Here is a 25,468-nt window from a genome sequence, read left to right as displayed (position 1 = left end):
TATATGAAGATTCATTCACTACTGAAAATTATTTGGAAAAAAAATAAAGTAAACCAGTATTAAATACAGCAACTAATACCAGAGAATTTTTTTTTCCCAGCCTCAGAAAAGATTCAGTACCCAACAGTACTATATCAGCTCTTCTAGAAAGCACAGCACTTCTGTGTTGGTTTGATTAGATCTTCCTTGGACACTGAGTGCTCAGTTAAAAACAGTTTCGATTTTTACCTCTTGTTCTTTAATTGCAACCTTCTATTTTCAGAAAAAAGCCACCATGGTCCACAAAGCATGCTACATCGACACAATTCATTTTCTACAGTACTTACAATTATTTGAAAAGCAAGGCTTCATATCTGGAGTTTGAAGACACAATAATTAGCTACAAAGATTCTTTAGTGCTAAGGCTCCTCAGCCCCTTTCTAATTCGCTTCCTAATCTATACTGCCAAAACTGAACATCTCTCCGTTAAAAAGCAAGTAAAGTCTCCGCAGAACTTTCAAACTCAACAGCTAAACATTCTAGCCCTTTACTGGATCCATTGTGTCAGATTTGATTGCTGCCCTTCGGGACAGGTTGCAAGATGGGTTTCTTTATAGTATAAACCCTGTGATGAGAAGGCAAAACTGATGTGTCACATCTGTGTTGCAGAGTGGACTCATTTATCCATTAACTCTTTTTTTTTTGTTCTAGCTGTGGATTGCTCACTGAGACAAGTCACTGAATTTGTGTCTGAATGGTGTCCCTGAACATAAGCGCCTGCAGCTTAGAAGGTCAAAATAAAAACATGTCAGCCAAACACTTAAAATAACTACAAAATTGTTATGACTTTCTCAGAAACATCTTAGTCAACGCTACTCTTTTTGTTCACTGCCAAAGTGATAAAACCTGCAGGGTGTCCTCCTCCTAGCCTTCTATGCCCACTCATACAAAAGCATTGCCATAAATATTTCAAAGAGACAGCTTTGTTGAGTGGAAGGAATTGCCCAGTTTCTTCTAGTACACAGTAAGATAAATTACAGGTGTTTTAGTACCTGGGATCCCCTGTCTTCATTCCATCACAGAGACAGTCAGAGGAGAATCACAGACAATGCTGCAGTTCATTCCAGTACAGCCTTTCTCCACCTGACTTGAGGCAGCAGTAGACAGTTTGACAACCTTATAACAGCCAGGGACACTACTGCTATTTATAGTGGCTCACAGACATTAAATAGTAATGATCCTGAACATCTCTAATCCTATTTGCATATCTATTAAAATACAGTATTCTATCTGAATGGCATAATTCTGGAGTCTTATTATATTTATGAATTGTATGAATACATTCTGAATAGGCCTAATGTGATACGCCTGTATTAATTTCCCACTGTAACTGATACTTGCTTGAAAATTATTTCAAAAAACACAAGATCACAATAGTAGTAATGCATAAGCAAATTGAATCATTCTCCTTCAGTGCCTTCCAAATTACTCTTTCCTGTCAATTCTTGTTCTTTACATGCATTTATTTATTTTCCAAGTCTCATGGTAGAAATGTTTCCAAAGAGTACATTTAAATAAAAAACTTGTACAGTATTAAGCACACCCTCCACTACCAATGGAAGCGCAGTTATGCTGAAAGACTTTGACTGACTTCTATATCTTACTGCAGTATTAAAGAAAAAAGTATTACACAGACTTACACATACACACACAGAATAAGATGACAAATGCTTATCACAAGCCTGCTAATGTGTTATTGATATCCTTATAATAATTTTAATTATTTGGCCATTACTGTAAAAATTATTGCATTTACAAAGCATTTTTAAAGCTATAATTTTCCAGAAAGATTAAATTAATATTTATATGGCAGAAATTTCAATGTCTATTTCCATGTTTATCACACTTTTCAGCCAATAGTAAAGTCTAAAGTATTAGATCAAAAAGGCTATCAGCAAAAACTAAAAATAGAAAAAGAGACTTTTTTTTCATTGAGACTCCAGCCACACATAACTGGATTAGGAGTACAGCAAGGAGATTGTTAACATCATATCTTTGCTAGAAAGCGATATTCCAGATTAATGCTCATTGAAAATATAGATGAGTTTCAAATATAGTGTAAAGCATGGTAAATTGAAAATTGATAGTTAAATTGATTTAATAAAGAACAATTTGGACTTATCTATCAAGCCCCGGGGGAAAAAAAACCCTAAAAAACTACCAAAAAAACCCCACACAAAAAAAACCCCAACTAAACAAACAAACAAACCCCCACAAGATCATAAAACTCTTCTAAATCAGAAGACTGCTTTTTGTGAAGGAAGATGAAAAAAGCAGCTCTAGCTCAAAAATACCAAGTAAACTTTCTTTATGAATGTATGGAGCCCACTTTCACTGCTATTTCAAAAATTTAATTAGATCAGAAGCAAATCCTATCAAAATAGCTGAGTGTGCATACATATCAATACTCCAATTCTTTTGCTTAAAGGTCATAAAACAGTATTGTAAGTATTAGGGGCCTAAAAGAGCGTTTAAAGCTTATTTCTTTTGTATTCTCTCCTTTCTTGGGATGATAGGAGAATTTTAAAAAGTACATATATTTTAATTCAGTAATCATTTAGACAAGTTATAGTAAGTAATCTTTGTATATACATATATGTGCATATATGTTCCTGACTGGGGAAGAGGGAAGAGGTGAAAGACAACATGAAAAGCATAGAACCACCAAAAAGGTTATTCAGAACTGCTCTCTAAAATCACTTATGTGTGCACTTACAGTGGCAGTGTAAAGTAGCTGACTGTGTGTGCTGAAAGGACTAGAAACACTAAATACTGCATGTTTCCATTGCTGCATTCAATGACAGTGCTTACTGACACTTTTGAAAGCAAAATATAAAATATTTTGGACTTCACCCATGATATCCAGATCAATTGTACTCAGAGTTAGGGCGGGGGGGGGGGGAAGCAGCTTTACATCCAACCTTGAAACTGATAATCAAGCATTTTTTTTGCTTTCAGCTTGTGTAATACCAACTGCAGAAATTAACTGCTGCCAATCAACTTTTACTCTCAGTAGCATATGTGTGACTTAAAGATCTTTATATTTTTACTTGAGCTGCTCTCAGACAACAGGTTTCCAGTGGAACTGCACAGATTTAGCTAAAGCCAAAGTTTTCTCAAAGCAGTACCAAAAATTCTATAGACTACATCAGTTCTTAATTATATTATATAATAATGTTTAAGCCAAAACATTAAAGCAGTTGACCATAACAACTGTACTGTGGGCTAACCTACAGAAGCTTTTTTCATTCTCATCAATGCTGACCTCATCCAAATTCAGCTTTATATGACTTGTCATTCAACATCATGACTTTGTCTCTCAGCCTTCTTCTGAGAAAAAAAACACAGTAAGAATGATGTAAGAAACATTTATTGACAGAATTTGCTATGTGGGTCCCAAGCCACAGAAATACTTCCTTTTAAGGAAAGAAAACTGAATTAAGGCATTTGAGACAACATGCTCAGTAAGTGAACCACAAGAGGAATAAGAAACATTCGTTAGAAAAACCTAGATGATGATAATTCATCTCAAGATGAGTTTCTCTTGCTATCTAGAGACTTTCACACTAAATGAGAACACATAACAACATACTACATTTTATTTGTGCTTCACCTGAATTTCTCAAGAAATTTCTATATGTGCTTTTAATTCAGGGTCATCTCCCTTCATACACAGGAGGTACATATTAATGCAGGAAAAAGTTCATCAAACCTGTTGATATTCTGGTAGATGTCACTTTAATTGTGGCAAAATGTCTAGAGAATACAGCGCAGCCATCAAACCAGTGGATAAATGACAAGGTCCTTTTCAGTAGATTCAAATATGCTGTCCATTCACAATAGCAGAAAGTTTTCCTCCCCTCCTCCCCTTCCTGCCAGTTCAAGCACCCCATGGTCACTGGTTTTAAAGTCAGTAATGCCTAAAGTCCTCTGCATTTTCATTTCTCAGACAGACTACAACTACAATTACCCCTTTCCATCATAATTGAGACAATCCATTCAATGAAAAAAATGCTAAGTTATTGCAGAGTCATAGATGTTAATTATAAATCCCCAACCTGTTCACATACATTTTGGCCTGGTATACTGACTCCAGTGCAGAAATGATTTCTCCATATAATTTTGTAAGGTGGCAAGCACGATGTGGTGTGGTTTTAGATTGGGTCTGGTAGATATTACTGTAACACAAACACTGCAGGAGTAATGCAAAACCACAAAAAGGTAGTTAGGACTTTCTGCATATTACCACTTTCTCCTTCAAAAGATCTATTCCTGTCTAATTGTCATCACCACATACTCTCGTTTAAATCAGGGAAAAAGGAAGAGAAAAAATATTTCCATGGCATCTAGCGTTGATTGACAGCACTATTTGAAACATGAAAGGCATCATTCTCATTTAAATAAATACCCTCTAAATGCATGTATTTCTTGGAAAAAAAAAACAAACAAAAAAAAAATCTACCCTGTGATTGAAAGGGCTAATGTTGAACCCTCAGATGAAATGCTATCAAATATTTCTGCAACATAAAGGAAAAAGAGGAAGGAAGGAATGAAGGAAGGAAGGATTCATTAACTGACATTTTGATTAAGCTAATTGTTTTATTTTAAAAAACGAAGTAGAAGAAATGCTAAAAACATTGAGGCATGCCTTTGGAATAGCCATACCAGTGAAAATCTGTGTAGTTAGTGTAAGTCTTGAACACAGCACCTTATCTGGTCCCAAGAAAGCTACTACATTATTTTCTACTACATTATTTTGACCATGCCTCTAAATGAAAGTACAGCTTCTCGTTCATTAGCAAACACCACCTAATTATGTTGTTCTGTAGCATTCTATATTTCTAACATAATTCTAATTGTCAAATTGTGCTACACTTAAAATATATCAGAACATATCCACTTTATGGGTAGATTTATAGCCTCCAAATAATACATTTTATTCAGTACATTTACAAGCTTATGTATCAATGGATAGTGGGAGTATGCATAATTTCAAGTCAAAAAAAAGGTGTCTGCTATTGGCAACCTCTTAAAACAGACTAGCTACTCAAAATATGCTGCTTGTCTGTCTTATGCTGCTTTAGACTGCCAATTTTTCAATTCAACCTATGATTTGTACGTATACAAGGAATATCTACCACCATGGGACTTCCTGGTCCTGACTATAACTCCAAAAGGCTTCCTGAATATAAATTATTATGAAGTAACAATAACATCAGTAATTACTTATTCTTCCTTGGGACAACTGCTGTCAAGGCCAAGCCAAAGACATGTGGCATACAAACATCCAGCAGGTGCCTACCTGCAAAATAACATAACTCAGATGGATCTCCACTCTGTGCTATAATAATGACTGAGTCAGATCAATCGTTTATTCTCTTAACAGCAAAAAAATAAATAAATCATATTTTCTAAACTTTAAGATAACTAACCTAAAAGAGAAACATTAGCTTGAAGACTTAGTTTAACCAAGCACTGTTATACAGATATACTGTAAAAACAAAGTCACTGCCCCAAAGACTTTTGTCAGTTTGGGATAAAATACCACAGGAAGGGGGGTTAAGAGGAAAAATGATTAATGAAAAAACAGGCAAATAAAACAACGTAGTAACAGAAAGAGACTAATACTCTTGAGCTGAGCAATAGTCAGCTGAACATTTGTCAAGTTAGCTCACAATTGTTACCATAATTTCAGCAATTTCAATTTGTGCTATGGTAGAAGGCATACAGGCATTGCTAGTTTTCCTCATTTTGTCAGTTTTCTCAGCCACAGAAGGTACTGTGCTGCATAAACTCAGAGGTGCCACTTTTATTCCTAGTATTCCAATTTTCATTCACCTATTGCTTGATTCTACAAGTAGACAGTCTCTCTTTTTCTCTCTCTTATATATCTTTTCCTATCATCTATGAAGACCAAACTTTTTATTTGTCAAATAATCAGTCAAAATACTGTACTAGGGAGTTACTGGATATCACATAAATAATTAAGACAATATAAGCATTACTTATTAAAATTAGTACTGCAAGATCATTTATAGGCATCTATGATTCTAAAAAATAGTAAACTGCAAGGAAAGGCAAGTATCCATTGACTTTTAATACACCAAATTTTCTTTTCACAAATGACTCTACTCAAACCAGATATTCCAATGCTTCTTTATTTCTGTAAATAATATAAAACAAAATTTAAAAAAAAAGCAGCATAAAAGCTCATTTGAAAATTCCAGGCTGTAGATAAAGACATGAAATGCATGTTAAATGATGGTTTATTTAGATTTTAATTTAAGGAATCAAATGTGTTCTTTTTCCTTGGTAATTTACTCCTTGATTTTCTTTTCAGTGTCCTTTATACCCACACTATCTGAAGAGTCAGCCTCATGGAAGTACAGAACAGATATTCTCATCTTCTGCATCTATTTCTATATGAATAGAAATCTGGACACTTACGACTCATCAAAACCCCCTAATACTCTCTATGAAAGTAGAAAATTTAACCTGAAATTTGCTTGTACCTTAAATTGCCAGAAATATTAACCTGGCAATGTATTTTCATGAAGAGAGTAATCTGATGGGTTTTCAAAACTAGCATTTAATGCATGTGTACATGAAAATTATGGCAGCAGTTGATTCTATATTGGTGGTATGAACTGTTTCAAGGTAATTTCAATACTACTCAGAAAGTGAGTTTCTACACTGCTAAACTCACATTTTTAATAAAAGGTAATAAATGTGATATAAAACAAGCCCAATAATTCAAGCATCAGAGTGTGAACCAAATAAAAATACTGGACAAAAAGTTTGATCTGATATTGAGAAAATATCAAATGATTATGAGTCCCTAAGGAAACAAGTCTCATTATGCTACCCTGAACTTTGTATAAGTACTTTTGCAACAGTCTTTCCACATAAATTCTAAAAACAAATTAAAAAACCTCATCTGCATAAATTTCTCCTTCCATCTCCTTCATTCTCCACCCAATAGCAAGGCTACCTTTGACAATCCAAAGAAAAGGTGGAGTGTACAAGAGGAGGAATGACTGGAGAAGTGCCTCATCCTGCTGTCATCTACACTCTCTTCCTTCTTAAAAAGACTTTACTCTTTACTCACCAAAACATAGGACCAGACAGTTGCGTTGTGGGACTGATAGGTGCACCCCGGATAATACAGAGCACAGGCATCTTGCAAGCAGTCTATTTCCCCAGCTATCACCATTGGAAGAATGTTGATAACGCCCAGAGCTAAGTCAGCCCCTTCAGTTTAACTAACAGGTTGTTCTTCTGTATCAAGGCAGTTTGGGTGTACTGCATGTGGAAACTGTGCACTCTATCTTTAAGTCATAAGGTGGGAAGCTCTGGAAAGATAACAGACAGTAGATCTGAGAAACCTGTCAAATTTCCAGCAGCAAAGTGACTATGAGAAACAATGCTTAAGTAAAATCCAAGTATGATCTTGTGGTTTAGGTACCAGCTCAAGTTCTGTTTTCTGGGCCTTCTGTCAAATAAATCTAAAAGCAAGCTACATTCAATGAAGAATTTTAAAAGATTAAAAATGCTTCCTCTAAAGGAGACAGTGAGTGTTTGTTCCAAACAACATTAGAGGCAATTCAACCAATTTAGACTGTCTAAATTTAAAGGTCTCATTCAGACAAAACAGGATTTGGAAGAGTTTCAGTCTTTAAAAGCAATACACATTGTTGCCTTAAAAACAAAGCCATTAAGGAACGCCCTATTCTAGTTTTTGGATGATTTAATTTTTGATTTGTTATTAGGACTTCTGTTTTTCAACTCTAGGTAACTAACGTTCTCCAACAGGTGACTCAAAAGAGCATGGACTTCGACACGTTGGCAATGGCTTTGGCAGGTTGATAAGCCTTTGCCTGATAAACTGACTCTAGGTTCTCAACAAGGTCAACAGCTACAGATATCTAACTTCTTAAACATGACCCCAGGGCCCAAGTTCTGTCACAATCTGCACACAGACATATGGACTAGCAACTGATGGGCATTGTAACTCTCACCTGCTGCAAGTACACACATTTGGGTTTTGGCTTGTTTGGTGGTTTTTATAAACAGGAAAAAAAAAAGAAAGAAAATAAACCAATATTATTTGCCTTCTCTTAAAAAAAAAAAAAAAAAAAGATGTTCCTTCAAAAATTGAAAGGCTCTACAAAAAGCCTGCCAAAAATCACTGGAAAGACTCCCACTGTTATCTAAGAGGTCTGGGTAATTATACCTTTAGAGTATAACTGTGAAATATTTTAATGCAAATGCAAACACAGCCTTAACCATGAGATTGCCATCAATACTATCCCTCTTTAAAAAATTCATGTGCAGCCACTGATTTGATTTTGAGAAACATGATGTTAGAAACACTCATGGCACATGCCTGGAGCACTTACCAGAACGCATTGGTAGATACCTGCCCCTTCAATCACCATGTGTGTTATTAAAGGGTAAAAATTTTAAACAGCATTAAAAGCACATAGACAAATAAATATTCAAGTCTAAAAAGGTTTTTTTGCCATAGAGAACTTGCAACCCTTTATTCTTTTTATTTGAACCCTCATGATTCAAGTGATGTACTTTTAGAAATACTGTGTGCACAGCATTCCTTAACATGTGCTGCAGCAAAGAAGGAAGGAAGAAAAGGAGTTCAGCCTACTCAAAATACATTGATAACGAATATCCCATGATACGAAGAAACAAGTACTTGATGAAATTACTAAATAGCAGCAATGGATTAATTTTCTCCCTTAGTGAGGCTTCAGTTGCTATTTTACTACTAAAAATACTCTTGAGAGAACAAAAAAAAATATATAAAAGAACAAACAAACAAAAAAAACATATAGCATATGTGTGCTGACTTCCACACAGGAGAGTCTCTGGTTTCCCTGAGCAGCTGTCAGAGCAATCAATTTCAGTCAGAGAAATCTCCTTTACAGGGGAGGAAAATAAAAATTAAGACCAGCACCCCCCAACCATATGTTCCACGGTTTCCCTTTTATCTCCTCTGAAATTCTATTGTTACCCAGGCGAGCAGCACAGCCTGAGCTGAAAATTTAACAGTTTAAAATCTGCGATTCAACTTACCTTGGTAAAAAATTAATTCCTGGAGAACACAACTTGGAGTCTGTTATGCCAGCTGTTCCACATTAGCAGAATGACAACTGCTCCTTTCTTTCTAGCTGTGCCATGAACTGACATATCAAGATAAAACAACAAGATTTTTGACAAATCAAATTTGGATTGGCCACAATTATTAGAAACATGTTATGGAGGAATTACTTTCTTTGCTTTAATCATGGGCATATACAGGTAAGTAAAGGGCAAGAAAAAGACTAACTACTGATAAAGGTATTTTGTATCTCTTACTGCTTAATAGTTTGTTTATAGCAATACTAACCAAAAGTGAACAAAAACACTAGGGGAGAGGTGGGGGGAGGCAAAGCAGATGTGCACTATTCCTGCTTAGGATGGACTAAAATCAATTCTGAGATCTCCATAATCACTCTTTGGCACTTTTGAATTACAGATCCACTTAGGAATTTAGCTCTTGGGATCATCTTTGCTTATAATGTTTACATACCATTTTAGCTCATTACTGTTGAGCATGGGATAGCATGGAATATTGAAGTCCTTTTCTGAAAGAGATGCAAATTAAATCTTGTTGTAATGTTAACTCCTAAAAGACAGCTTTGGCTCAGGGATGTCACTTTCATGCATACTTTTATTATTTTTTTGTATGTGTGTCAACTCTGAAAATCAGCTTGCATTACTAGTACATTTTTTAAGAACAGACCTCCTCTGGATTTTGAGCCAGAAATCTCATTTTACAGCAGGACTGATGCTACTCCAGAGCAAATTGTAACCAGCTCCATCTGCTTTCAGAAGAGAACAAAATCCCAGTTGTCTTAACTGGCATAGGAAAAGGTTAGGAAAATCCTGTAATTTTCTTCTGTTATCTCTATCTTCCATTTCTCTGACTAATCTACTTGCTCCTCTTGAAATGATTTCTTTAACTGACCGTTTGGAAATACATAGAGAGAAAAGTGGCATTGAAAACAGTAGTCATGTTGTACTTGACTGACAAGGAAGTGCCATGTACTTTAGCTACCGCCTAAATGGAACCAATTATTCCCCTATCTAATGCACAGCCAAACAGGCTGCTGTAGTCCTGAGAGCATATTTAGATTACTATTGGGAAATCAGGAATAAAAATAGATACAATGCAGTAACAGCTTAGACATTCTAAGTTTCTGGTGAGCGTGAGAAAGAAAAAGCCTGTGTATTCCTTCTTTTGTGTACACAGACTTCTACCTCCTCTCTCATACACATTCCTAAATAATGTGTGTTTGTGCAGGAGATCACATTCTACCAAAAAAAAGACATATTCAACTCTTAGGGACTAAATACAAGAGTAGAATTAGGGAAATTACAAGCCAACTCTAAGGTCTTCAAATCAGAGAGTCATTTTTACTGTATTCCTACAGGAGCAGCAGAACTGTATCCTGATTCATGACTGAGACTCCTGTTCTCTGCCACAATGCAAATAAATAGCCACGAGTGCAGCGTATTTATTTTAAACACTAGGCAAATATATTTGCTATGAGAGAACTTAATGATTAATGATTCAGAAGATCTTTTAATTTTACAGATGGATAAAACTGAGTTTAAGCAACTTCCCTGGGGCACAAAGAAAATTGACAAGATAGAAGAGAAACAGACCTTTAGCCTCTTGTCAGAACTTTTAAGTTACATCATCCTTAAAAGTCATACAGCAGCAACTATCATATAGCAATAGGCATATTTATATTACTAATAAGCTATTGCATAACACTTACAGATAGAGATGGTGTTTCAGAAAGCTATAACTGCTCCACTCAAATTATAGAGTAGGTTCTGGCAAACTAAATAACCCCCTTCCAAAATCTTGACTTTAATATTGATCTACTACCTTGTATTGGGTTTGTGTGGCCAGGTTTGGTAGAGCAGGAGAGGGAGGCCTACAAGGGTGATTTCTGTGAGAAGCTGCCAGAAGCTTTGAACATGACCCACAGAGCCGCTGGCCAAAGCCAAGCCAATTAGAGAAGGTAGGAGCACCTCTGTGATAACATATTTAAGAAGGAAAAAAACTAATTGCGCAGATGTAATTGCACTGAGAGAAGAACAGAGTAAGAATATGTGAGAAGAACAACTGAGCAGACACCAAGGTCAGTGGAGAAGAAGCAGAAGGAGGTGCTACAGGTGCTGGAGCTGAGGTTCCCCTGTGGCCCATGGTGCAGACCATGGTGGAGCAGCTGTGCCCCTGCAGTCCATGGAGGTGCAGGGGGTGCAGAGATCCACCTGCAGCCCATGGAGGTGATCCATGTTGGAGCCGGTGGATGCCTGAAAGAAGGCTGTGATCCCATGGAAAGCCCATGCTGGAGAAGGCTCCTGGCAAGAGGAGCCCATGGAGAGAGAAGCCCATGCTAAAGCAGGGTTCTGTTAGGACTTGTGACCCGGTGGTGGACCCACACTGGAGCAGGCTGTGTCAGAAGGACTGCACCCTGTGGAAAGGGACCCACACTGGAGCAGTGAGAAGAACTGTAGTCTGTGGGATGGACTCACGTTGGAGAAGTTTGTGCAGAACTGGAACAGGGGAAGGTCTCCTCTCCCTGAGCAGCAGCAGAAACGACCCGTCATGAGCTAACCCCAGCCTCCATTCCCTGTCTCCCTGCACTGCTGAGGGGGAGGAGGTAGAGCCCAGGAAGGAGGGATAGGGGGAAAGTGTTTTTAAGATTTATTTTACTTCTCATTATCTGCTCTGATTTTGATTTGTAATAAATTCAACTAATTTCCCCAAGTTGAGTTTGTTTTGCCCGTGATGATAACTGACGAGTGACCTCTCCCTGTCCTTAACTCATGAGCCTTTTGTTTTATTTTCTCTGCCCTGTCCAGTTGCAGAGGGAAGTGACAGAGTGGCTTTGGTGGGTACCTGGCATCCAGCTATGGTCAACCCCTCACATACTTCAACAGCATTAAAAATTACAGGTGTCTAAAGTAATTCCTGTTTAAAAAGTCAACATATTTTAAAATTTAAAAAATTAAAAGAATGGCATCCCCATGAAGAAGTCAATATGTACCTCAATAACTGCACATCAAGTAAGTAAGAAATATCTTCAAGACAGCAGAGTGTATTTTGCAATAACCAGAGGTAAAAGCTGGTTTAAAATTATGTCCACCAATGGGGCCCATATTTATTACTGCTTTATGGATACTTGTTAGTGTTCTAGAGGTTATGATGCATAATCACTTTGTGTTTATGTCTTGTAGTCCCCAACAACAAAGTCACCTGACCTCTGCAATCCAGTCAAAAAAACACCTGCTGAAAATTAATCCTTCCAAATGACACATTATGGATATATTGTTTACATCAGGCAACTTAAAACAACAACAAAAAAAAGATTTTTGATAGCTTCCCCCTAATACTCTTTTATGGGTAAAATGCCTCCACTGTACTTACGAATAACTACCCCCTGGACATACCATGCAACTTACTATTGGCATCAGTTTAGGGATTCAGACAAAGAGGAACTTTACTCCATGTCAGTCAGATGACACAGGGATCAATAGTATTTTAAGGATGCACCTCTTCTATCGAGGGCTAAGAGCAACTCTGACTGAGCTGGAGAACACTGACAGGCTCCATGAGAGCAACCAAGTAAATTTTTCACCAACAAAATTTTGGAAATGCAGGTTTATAAAAAAAAATAAACTCCAATTAAGAAAACCAAACAAACAAACAACAAAAAAAACCCCAACACCTTAAAATCACCTAATTACTACCACTATTGTTTTAAAATACTCAAAAGCCCCAGAAATGTGACTCCTGTTCTAAGCACCACACAGATGTGCACACAAAGACCCTGAGCTAAGGATACTATTTTCCAGAAAAATCAAGAAACAAATGGAATATGGAGAAAGTAAAACATTTTCACATTCAATTACACTCAAGATTGTTCTATGCTTTGTTGTCCACGTTACACGTTTATGAGCACTCACCCAAAATACTTGTACACACAAATATACATGCAGATGTGCATGTTCACACATGCATATTCACACACACAATTATCTGTGTGTTTTTATATACATGTATACTGAAAAAAAGCCTAGGTAATTTGAGCACAGGAGAAGGAAAATAAAAACAAAACATATGGTTGGGCAACAAACGTGGCAAGGATAGAGGGAACATGACAAGGAGAATACTCCTGACAGAGAAAGAAAAAAACAGCAACAACAAAAAGAAAGGAGAAGCAGACAAAATAAATAATATCAAAAGCATAACTAATAAAGACAGCCTGCTGACTTGTATTTCAACTACAGGTTTATTTTTCCTTCAAGAATAATAAATGTTAAACTGTATTTAATACTACAGTTGCTTTGCTACATACTTCCAATATAGCCCTGTAATCCAGGAGCTGTCTCTCTCCCTGGCAAAATCTACATTCGGTCACTCAGGTAAAAGTGCCATTAAGGGACAATTCTGTGCCTGATACTGGCAATTCTAGAAGACATCAAGGACTTTTAATATCTTTTAATATTTAAAAAGGTATGGTTTTTGCACACAGCAGTGCCTACTGAGACAAGATTTTATTACACCTAACATGCTGTAAAAAGAATACCCTAAGGCTTACTCAGCTAACTGTAGAGTATCCTGTAGTAAAAAAAAAAAAAACAAACCACACACACACAAAAAAAACCAACAAAAAACCAAACACACACACAAAAAAAAAACAAAAAAAAACCAAAAAAACAGAACAACCAAAAAATCTCAAGTAACAAACAATACAAAACCCAGCTGTGAAACAGAGGAAACATATTGGTATTAAACTCAGTAGCTCTATCAACTTTTTCTTATCTTCTAGCAAAGAAGCTTTTCCCATTTACCTGCAGGAGACATAGAGTATAACTATGTTAGTTTGTATATATACACATATTTATATTCCAATAAAAATGGGTATGCATGTGCTTGCCAGTAACCAACTATGAAAGGAAGGAAGATAATGATAACCATTTCCAGAGTACTTCCCTGCCTTTGCATTCTTTTGTACTTGAGCACTGGTGAAAAGCCAACACCAGTACCTAGCCATTAAAAAAAAAAAAAATGAAGAATCTCCCAGCAGTACTCTTTTTTTGGAACACAGCATGAATGCACCCTGATGCTTCAGTTTAAGGTGTAACAAAGCATAGCCTTCCATTCTGGTACAATACTCAGACTCCAGGGACTCACATTTGAGGGCTGAGTGCACTATGGAATTAATGTGATAAACTAATGTGACCTTCACAATAGAACTTGCCCCTAATTCCATAGGTTTTGAGGTTTGGGGTTTTTTTCCACATGCATGTCCTTTAGTAAGGATGCAAAAATCCTAGAAAAAACTCTTCGTAGAAGATAGGTTTTAAATTTTCAGTGCATCATTTCTTCATTCATACAACCCTTTCTTTTTTTCTCTTTTACATATATGTGTATTTACCTACGGTATCTAAGAAAACAAGATATGGTTCAATTTGGGACTACTAATTGTTGTTGGTAATAACTCAGTGTTGCATCAGATGATTCTGTTCAGAAGCTAAAAGCCACAGTACCAGGCAGAGTTGTCCTCTAATATGTTGCTTAAGGCTAGGCCTCTTGTTGTAGGCTGACCTTGGCCGGATTCTAGGTACCCACTAAAGTCACTCTGAGCTGGGAGAGGTCACACAGGAAAACCAAAAACTCAACATGGGGTTAATATTAAAATTTATTACTAACAGGATAAGATCTAAAGAGTGAGAAATAAAAAAGTCTTAAACACACTTTCCACCCAGCCCTCCTTCCTTCCATGTTCTCCCTCCTCCCTCTGCAGCAGTACAGGGAGACAAGTCCACCCATCGGGCAACAGGTCTTCCAAATCTGCTGTCCTGTAGGTCACTCTTCTATGGGCTGCAGGGGGACAGTCTGCTTCACCATGGTCCTCACCACGGGTTACAGGGGGGGCCACAGCTCTGAGTCCTTCTCCTGCTCCGTGGGGTCCCTCCCATGAGTAACAGTCCTTGATGGACCTCTCCAACATGGGTCCACCCCTCAGGCAGTAGTTCTTCTGTATCTACTGTCCTGAGGGTCACTTCTCCATGGGGTGCAGGTGGGGGTCTCTGCACCCCGATGGTCCTTCATAGGATGCAGTCCTTCATAGGGTGAGCTGTACCGATGTGGATCCCCCACAGGGCCATGAGTCCTACCTGGGAATAACCTCCTCTGGTGTGGATTTTCCTCTCCACGGGTCACAAGTCTCTCGAAGGACTCCGCTCCATGCTGGGCCTTCCACGGGGCATAACAGCCTTCTTCCATGCATCCATCTGCTCCAGCATGGGCTCGACTGCAGCACGGCGGGCCGCCCCGGGCCCTGGTCCAGCTCAACTCTGCTGGGGGGGAAAGGAGGGCAGTGCCCACCGGCAGGGGCCACTCTGTTGCCCTGGCCTAGCCCGCGGGGCACCCCCACCCTCGCAGTTCACCTCGGGGGCTTTGGCGCTGTCGGTGCTGTTCAGCTCCTTGGGCAGGATGGCAGCAGGGGCCGCCGGTGCCTGCTCCGGGCTAGGTGCTGAGAGGCCCAGGCCGGGCTGCCGCACCTCCCCACCCCTGCCCCGTGGCGGGGGACGTGGCGGGGCCGCCCGGGAGCTTCGGTCAACTCTCTCCTGGCTCAGAAAAAAATTCTTCTGCGCAACAAACTTGTTCTTAAATATGTTATCACAGAGGTGCAATTATTGGCTCTCCCTTGGGAAGCAGCAGAAAGTTCCTCCTGTAGTCAGCTATCATTGGCTTCATTGGGGGGGCATTCTAGCAGCTTCTAACCAAAGCCACCCTATGTAGCCCCCCCCACCAAAAAAAGAAAAAAACCCAGCCACGTCAACCCACATCACCTCTCTAGAATATGTTTAAAAGGTCATTAACTCTGCTTTGCAAACAGGCATACAATGCAGTTTCACAAGAAACTTCTTGCTTTAGCATTTACAAAATGCAGTCTTAAAAAGGTCTTTATATCCCTCCCACAGGAGTATAGCTCCTATACAGGAGGAGTATAGCTCCTCACTTGTTTACTTCTGATATAGCAGCAGCAGCAGATGCTTCTCCTTCCAATTTAAACAGTTAGCCTTCCAGAGGAATTAGAGAAGCAAATAGTAGGACTTCCGTGCATGACATACAGATTCAACAATATTTGTAAGGCTTTATTTGTATTGCAAGACTGCAGAGATTATTAGGAAGCTGTAGGGTCCTGGATCTGAATTTAGGATCCAGTTAAAATCTCAAAGTAACATTACAAAGTGATTTAGAGAAACTAGCTCGGTGCAACTGTGGTAAAATTAACAACAGGTTTTCCCAACTATTTTGTAAACACGGCACTACTTTTCACTTAAAGTAGAAAAACTATCAAAGTGAGAAAAGAGTACCTTTAGTTATATCCATGTCAACATTGCTCCAGTGAGTTTTGGTTCTTTCAGGCATTCAAATCTAGTCCAGAACTGGGGTAAGCAGGAGGTTTGGGTTATTTTTACTTCTTCGAAGCAACATTTTGGGAGGAATCCTGGCTATTCTTTTATTTGTCTTTATTGTATGGAGCCTGTTCAACATAGTAAAGAATCCCACAGGAAGTGTAAGTTCAGGAGAAGTTGGACAAGGAAATATGCATTTACTCTAAATGCACAGTTTGATACAGGATAATCCACGAGATTTAGGAAAATACTTTAAAAATCAGCAAGCGGGACAGTTGACTCCTAATGCAAAAATCAGATTTCAAATGGCAAAAACCTCAAAGGACTTTTTGAAAGTATGATCTTCATGAAGTTGGCTAATAAAAGTCCCAAAACAACATAACAGTGCAAGAAAAGGGACCAACTAGAGGACTGAGTTGACATTCTTTACTGTAGAGTGCTCTATGCAACTGCTTCTCAAGCTTGAACTCCTTCTTAGGAAGTAAAAGATAGGACAAGGTTGCAGATTAGTTCATCATTTCATCCAGATGATGACTTCAGGACAAAAGCAGCTACAGAAATATTATTCAGAAACACTTTGAAAAATAACAATGGTAAGAGTAGGAAAATACTAAATAACAATTACAGAAACTTTGCAATGCCACCGCAGAGAAACAACAAAGAACGTATATGACTTCATTTACCAGCTCAGCTATTTATTATGACTTAAATTAGTCTTTGTACTGAGGCTAACAAAAGCTTTGTTTGAAAAAACGAGGAGCAACAGCAATCAAAAAACAGGATTTATAGTGGAAAGTCTGTTAGTCTTTTTTCCCCTTTTATACTTAACAAATTAAAACCTTGCAAGTAGTTGTAACCATCAAGGTGTCCTGAGCATCAGAGATATTATTTCCACTAATTTCACTGTTATCTGCTTCTTAGCCATTGTATCTTATTCCAAATTAGAGAAGACCTTTTGAGACAAGATGCTTTGCATATTTACTACTAGCAATGTAATTGCTAGAAATTGGAAACTGGGCCTTTAGCAGTAAGTGAAGACCGAGGCCAGTAAGTAATAGTCTGTTTGTTTGGGGGGAGAGGGGGAGGGAAGTAATCAACCCAAATGAAAAGCCACCTTTTTCCTCTCACTTGACTCTGTAGTGCATATCCAAAATCCTGTTGTATACATACATAGAGAGTAGTATTCATTTCAGCTATCTGATTAAGCAAAAATCTGCCAGCAGTAACAACTGCAAAGCAGCTGATTTCCTTCCAACAAGGCAACATTGACATCCTCTACAGCTTTTACCCGGTATTCCTGAATAAAACCAAGTTTTATTTAGTTATCAGGCATGCATTAACAGCAACAACTTTAAGATAAAACTGATATCAAATGGGAAGGAAAGCAACCATCTATAAAACCAAGGCATACTAACATAATATAAAAAACTGCCAACCAGTATCTTTTTAAGGAAAGAATTAATTTAATCAGTATTTAATTTCTTAGCTGTTTTAGTGCAGCACTAGGACAAAATACTTCTGTGTAATCAAGTCCTTGTCACAGATAGTGGCTTTGGGAAGGCAATGAAAAAGTATAAAACAGAAATATGTACTACCTTATTTACATCATGGTTCTCTAATAGGAAGGAAAAGCCCTATTATATGAAGCAGAGGACATGAATTTACTTTATAAATTATTAAATGTGGGCTTCATATATCATAGAATGATATTTAACTCCATTTATTGAGCCTGTAAAGGTTGTGTGGTGGTTGGGTTTTTTTTCAATTTGAACTGCCCTAGCAGAGTGCACAGAACAATTTCAGAAAGTGAGAGGAGTCAGGTGGTTGGGCCCCAGGGAAGTTTGGCAGACAGGGAGATAATTCAAGTCTTTCTGGCAAAACTTTTGAAACAGAAAACGCAGAGAGTATTGAGGGAAACAGCTCAAGGAAAGGAATGACAGCAGTAATATATGACAAGTTGATACAGAAAAGCAACTATAGTTTTATTCCCACAGACCATTTCTTTTTATGAGCTGGGTTGGCTCTTCCTGTTTCTGCCTAATTCTATAGTATCAAAGAAAAAAACCCAAAATAATATCTTCCCTCAGCCCTGAAGATCCCTCACCATTCCCTTGCTTTACTATTTTTGGTTAAAACACTTAATATATGTCCTGGAAAAAATAAAACACAAAACCCCTGCCAGCCGTTGTGCAGTAAGGGATAATAGTGAACATTGAGCTTAACGAGTCTATGACTTTTCACCAGATCTGCAGACCTCCAGTTGTTTGCAAAGCATCCCCTGACAGAGACACAGATGTGCAGATGGACAAAAACTGCACAGAACATACAAGTGTATAGGTGTAGAAGGGACTGGAGAGGGTGAGGGAAGGGAGAGAAAGCTCAGATAGAGCAGTGCCAGAGAGAGAAATAAAAACAAAATGGGAAAAATCAACTTTTTTGTTCATATAACAAAGCAACATCATTGAGATCCTAGGTCTTCAAATGACAATGGGCTACTAAACAAGAATAGCAACAACTGTGGCCAGCCCAAGATTTCATGCCATTATTTTTAAAAACAGTTGTTGGATGACTACAGAATTAGTCATAAAAAGGAGAACTGAGGTATGAAAATGGGGAGCACAGACACAGCAGTATGAGCATGTTCATGAGAACAAATTATGCTTCTGGCCCAACTGCCCTGTGATGACGACATCTGATTTTCCTGAAATGTTGTTTTGTGCAATGAATATCGACCAAGACAAAGCAGGCAGGGGACGGAGGAACAGTATGATGTACATGTTGATTATTCCTATTATATCTGTTCCTTCTAAACCTTCTCTCTTGATTTGATTTTGTAAAGGATTTCATATCAGGACTGCTTGATGCTTTTGATTACTTTACCCTATTATCAAGCAAAAACTGACTGATTATTGGACTTCTAGCTAATCACAAAATGGCTACCAGGGAGATGAGTAAAGCATCTAACAATAGACAAGACTTGTTTGGTATTCCTGCTAATTAATTATATTTAATTAGTGTCCAGTAATAGAGTGTTGGTGTCCATTTAAACCCCCCCCCTGAGTACAGTGGTTCATCTGCCTACAAAAAGAAAGACTGAAGGAAACAATGCCATTTGTTCTGAAAACAACTGAGATCCTTGCACTTTCTCATATTTAATTCCAAAGCATATTTGGGGTTGAGACCCCTGGTGGCCTAGTGGTTAGCGTGCAGGACTTTCACTGCTGCGACCACAGGTTCGATTCCCCGGTCTCCTGGCCTGATGGAGGTCGTTAGCCCTGTGTGGCCATCCATCTATGAGAAGGACACTCTAAACAAACCTACATCCTGAGGACCTCACTGCCATTGTCCAAGCTTGCTTGGCCCCGGCAGATGAACCTTAGGATTAAAGGGTGGGCTCAGTTCAGCGCAGGCTGTGTCTCACCTAAAAAAAAAAAAATCCATTGCGCAGGCTGGAAAGGTAAAAGACCTTTCCCCAAATCTTCGTTCGCGAAGATGGGCCATTATTATTATTATATTATTTGGGGTGGTAGTGGTGAAGTGCTAAAAACTTTCCTTCATTTTCAACCAACCAAAGTTGATATTTCCCATTTTATTTTTATTTCTCTCTCTGGCACTGCTCTAACTGAGCTTTCCCTTCTCTTCACCCTCTCCAGTCCCTTCTACACCATCAGCCTCTGTTATGGTTACAAGCCAGGAAAGGGAGCTATAGCGATGAATATTCATACCATTACATCATCTAAAGAGGGGGCACCACCCCACCTGGTGTGGGGAGTTGTGGGGGTGAGGGTTTGCCACTGCTAAAACTTGTTCCGGGGTCTCAGCCACCGACGGAAACCGTCCCTGCCTCACCAGCACAGCAGCCAAGCTGGGAGCTACCAACTCGATGCGTTGATGTACTGAAATCGAAGCAGCTCAGGGGTCACCTCCACCCCAGCCACCGCGCCGCCACAGTCCCGCCTGCCGCCAGACCGCCGCTGGAGCGACCGCTCGCCACGTGGAACTGCTGCCCGTGCCAGAACCTCTGCCAGTGCCGGGACCACCGAATCGGAGAGAGCGAAAGTGAAACAAATCGCTACCGCCCACAGCCCAGCCAAGGCCAATGGGACAACACGTGGCAGGGAACTGATGAAAGCAGTCCATTTATTTCAAAATTTGCTTTAGAGCCAACGCAGCATAAAGAGAGAGACAAATTACAACTACTTCTTATGTTTCCCCATCACTTTTAAGCCCTTCTTTTATTAAAATATTAGCCTTTTATAATGATACTAGCACATCAATGATATTCAATTACTAATAAAGATCCCTGAATGAAATGAAAACTAACAAGATTACTGTTTATTATCATCACATTTACTTCTTCAGCATTAACCACAGTACAGAAGCAGTCTTTTAGCAACTGCAGAGCCTTTGGTGGTCATTTCGTAGTTCTACAGCTGGATAAAATATCCACAGACTGACTCAAAGAAAAGATTTGACCTTGAGGTACAACAGATCCTCTTTGAAACAAGCCTTCTCCTCCTAAGCAATCTGAAGAGTTAGTCTCTAGAAGTGAATCTGCAGGTATTAGACATGAAGGGAAAAAAATCCTTTTGAAGTAAGAGGGGGGTTGTTGGAAAAGGGGAATCAAGCATACTCTGTCCCAGATCACATAATGGTTCAGAAAACAGTTCACTGGATGGTGAGATAAATACCAATGTTTCTCAACTTTTCTTTTGTGCCACAGAAGGGTAAGAATTATGAATTAGAGAAAGTCCCATGCTGTAAACCAGTTATCTTTTATCATATACCTCACCCTCTTCTCCATTACACAAAAAATGCTCAAAGGCTGAATATATTTTCCACAATAATTTCACGATGTGTGTTATCATCTTATATTTCCCACAATTCTCCGCACTTTAAAGGGCTATTGGCTATGACTGAATGACTTAGATTAACACATACAAATCTCAGAAGCACTAAAACCAAGTATTTGACTTTATAGGTCTTAAAATTGTTTCATTTAGGTTGCCCATAAACTATCCCAATTTCCCAAACAAGATCAAAATTATTTAAAACATTAGACAGCGATATTCATACAAAAAATAAAAAAAAAACCCCTAACTCAGCAGCATTTATTATCAGTCTGTGTAATAATGAAGTTCATAACCTGCACTTCAATGCATGATTTGGACAGTCTCACTGTAAACCAGTGGAATAATGCAATATCCCAATATTCCAATATGCAATAATTCAAAGATACCAGTGAATTTCACTTTGTAGCCTTGTATGAAGCACACCATAGCCACAGCTGCTACACCAGAACACATCCTCTCTGCTGGCTGCCATTCAGCGCAGGCCTTATGTTAGAGCCCAGGCACAAAGATAATTAGAGAGTTTTACCCTTTTAATAAACTATAGATTAAAAACCCCACAAAACTAGGCAACCAAAAAACTTTTTTTCAGGAAAAGTCTATTAATGTAATACCAAAAGACCAATAAAGCATGGGTCTTTCTTCTATTTTCCAAAAATGTTAAAAAGCATCAACTGAGGTTTATGTAATAAGTATTAGAAACATTTCCAGATCGTAGTATAAGTAAGTAAAGAAAATGAACTGGGACTTTTAGAACAGTCTATTGCAGAAGTGGGATTTTTGAAAGAATTTCTTATATCGCAGAAGCATGAATTTACATGCTTAAACTACCTTGGATACTGAAAGATAAAAGTGAAACAAAAACAAATTATATAGAACTACTGGTAGGATAGAATGAGAAGGGTCTATCCACACATTCACTGTGAAAAAAAAAGATCTCACACAGTCTCAGGATGATGTCAAATTTTTTACTTCAGATCAGCAGGCCAGCAAGTACAGGTTTTGACAAACAGTTTGCTAGACAAATTTGGGGAGTTCTCTGTACTGCAATATTGTGCAAGCATAGCAGACTACTTTATCCTCAAAAGCACATTAATTTCCAGTTTACTGAAAATCATCAAAAAGTTTATAAGTGATTCAAATATAATTGAGTATCATTAAAAATAATCTTACCTTCTTTTGATCTTCTAGTTTATGACTTACTGGATTCCTTCCATGTTTGTTCATCTCTGAAGATAAATCCATCACATTCACTCCTTGCCCTTCAAAATGAAATCGATTCAGCAATGCAGCAAACTAATCCAAAAAACAGGAGCTATGAACACAGAGACATGGTGCTTTTTTTCCATCACACACCGTCTCTGAACATCAATGACTTGGAGAAATGACTAAGAAACCCATCAACGGAGCTGAGGAAAACTTTGCAGTTCACTCTTGGGACTTTCCAAATGACCATAGCGTTTTAAAAAGCTGATGCTTAAGAAGAGAAATATTTGTCCACTACTTTTAACTCCAACTGCTATCTGTATCTTTCTTCACAGGTTTCCATTTTATAGGAGATTACATCCTGACTGTGGACCTGTTGAAGAAAAAAAAACATCATCAAGATTGATTTGCAATTTGCTGTCACTCTTTGTAACTCATTATCTGTCTGCACTAGGTGTGAGGGAGGATTTTGTGTGGGTTTTGTCCTGGTGGTTTGGGTTTGGTTTTTTGTTTTTTTTCACTAAGTAACTAATACTGGAGTTTCACTTAATACTCAGCACGATGAAGCAATGCATGATCCCACTCATTCCCCTCTACATCACCACGGGGACACCGAGTATTCACTGAGAACAGCTAGTGAATTCCAGCTACCAATGTAGAGGAAAAGTTAAAGGAAAGGAAAGAGAAGAGGAAAGACTCTTTGGCTAAAGGAAGCACAGATGAAAATACTGAAATATAAACAGACAAAAAAAAAAATCCCTCCTGAAGATGCCTAGTCCCACCACTAAAATCTCAAGCTTTCTTATTTTGATTCAGTTACAAACAGGAGAAAGACATACGGGTGGGATAAACTGAACAATAAGACAAAATCAAGAGCTCAATATTGATACAGAGAAACACTGACAGCATGGTACCCTGTGAGATACAATTTCTCCTCCAGGCTACATACAGAGTGTTCCAACAAGAAATAGAATTGTAGTTATTCTCAAAACTACAATTTTAGGCACCTATTCTTAGCCATATTTATCTTCACATACACTTGAACATGATATCAGTAAAGGAATAATCATGCAATAAGGACCAGTCCTTTCCAAAAATACCTAGAAACAAAGAGAAGATGCCTTGGGAAATCACAGGAATATAAACAATTGTACACTAAGCTACCACATGAGAGAACGCATACCCAGGTAGCTAGTTTTCCAAAAACAGCTTTAGCATGATACCTCTTACCTAAGCATATGAACTTTGCTTCCTATTCTAACTTTTGAGAATCATCTCCTTCTGCAGATAAGCCGAGTATTACAAATACATTCACCAAAGTGGACTCAAATGCTTCAAGAGCATTTTCGTATTCATTATTTAGAGCATCCTGGGGAAGTCAGTGAAAGTAAAAACAAGACTGTAAGGCATTAACTGCCCAGAAAATAGGAAGTAGTCATTAAAACTACACTGTTTAAAACTTCCATAAACTTAGCATTTTATTGGATTAAGAAGCAGATCAGATTCAGTAGTATGCTGTAACCTTCCCAAGCACAAGCAGCTTTTCTTATCCTGTTTCCACAGAATCTGAAGCACAGCAGGACAGAACCAGACATCACTCTCAGGTGCAGACCATTCCCACCCCCACCTGTGATTTCCCCCATTTGACAGTTTCACAGACCCACAGAATGCACAAATCCATAATGCCAGGATGCAGGAAGATGAAACATGAGATCAACATGCAGGGATCAACATCTGGATTTATACTTATAAAAATTATAAAGCCAAGATAAATCAAAAACAAGCTGTTAAAAAACAGCAGTTTCCCTGGTTCATTTCATGGTCAGACATATAAATTATATTACTCCCCATGCCTGGCAATTATTTTGCTAGGCAATTAAGCTCTCCTGTGGAACTGTATGGTGTTTTCAAGCCAAAGTTGGATAGAATGCAAATAATTTTGTTTGGACTGCCCTCATTAATTTTAACATGCAAAGCACAGGGTGGCAATTCTTGCTCATTCCATTCAGCACATTGTTCCATGGTCTTCAGCCTTTTCAACATAAACAGCTGTAATTAAATGCTCTTGGATGGCTTTTTTTTTTTACAGTGGAACACAGTTTGTTATTCACTATTTTACACTGATATTTAACATACACACAATCACAGAATAAAATATCTAGAGTCCTAGATAGCCTAATGATCACATATTAAATAACAGATTTTTACTGGATTTTACTATCATTTACAAATGTAAAAGTCAAGATGAATTAGAGCTTTTATAAATTTTATTCCTTTAACAAACACATAAAAGTCATTTAATAATAATTTCTAATAATTTACAAATACTCATAGTAAAATAGTCTTGCAGATGCATTTAACACTGCAAACACAGGCCTAAAGAAAATGGAGCAAGCTATTCAAGCCAGGACTATCCTCAGACTTTCTTGTTAAAGAATACAATGAGGAAAATATTTTGCAAAAGTATTTCTGGCTAGGGGTTAGTAACTTCCTCCTCTAGAAACACACTATGGAAAGCATTCAGGGTGATGAAGCTTCTGATTTAAGTACCTCTAATACTTGTCTAAATTCAGGTGTATTTTATTCAGGTGAAATGTGCCTGAAAGAACTTTTTGTTTTACTTCACTGTGAACAACAGGTTACTGATAGACTAGTGGGGAACAATCCCAGAATATATGCTGAGAATTAACCAGAATTACTCTTTCTATACTGCCTTTATTATCAACACAGATAGTTCTTGAAAACTTTACAGTGACGGGATTTTCAGAAAGCAATGAACATCCTCAAGCTCTCTGCAGGCCTCTTATGTGTGTTGTTTACTATTATTATCACTAATACTACTACTATTTTCCCTGAAGTAGCACATT

At 38.1% G+C, this 25,468-nt stretch overlaps 1 protein-coding gene across 2 annotated transcripts in view; it reads right to left on the bottom strand.

The window, feature by feature from the left end:
- NAV3 (neuron navigator 3) overlaps positions 1-25,468 on the bottom strand; it is a 415,221-nt gene that overhangs the window by 375,009 nt on the left and 14,744 nt on the right. The window contains exon 2 of one of the 2 annotated variants that reach the window (XM_027679763.1): positions 22,569-22,974. In XM_027679763.1, the coding sequence (XP_027535564.1) occupies positions 22,569-22,640 (72 nt within the window). In that variant the 5' untranslated portion in view covers positions 22,641-22,974. Of the gene's footprint in view, positions 1-22,568; positions 22,975-25,468 lie in introns of those variants that run through there. The other variant, XM_027679765.1, reaches the window with a different exon arrangement.

This window comes from Neopelma chrysocephalum, unplaced genomic scaffold (assembly GCF_003984885.1).
Source record: "Neopelma chrysocephalum unplaced genomic scaffold, ASM398488v2 Primary Assembly neopelma1_59, whole genome shotgun sequence".
Lineage (NCBI taxonomy): Eukaryota > Metazoa > Chordata > Aves > Passeriformes > Pipridae > Neopelma > Neopelma chrysocephalum.
This window is presented reverse-complemented; position numbering and strand designations above follow the sequence as displayed.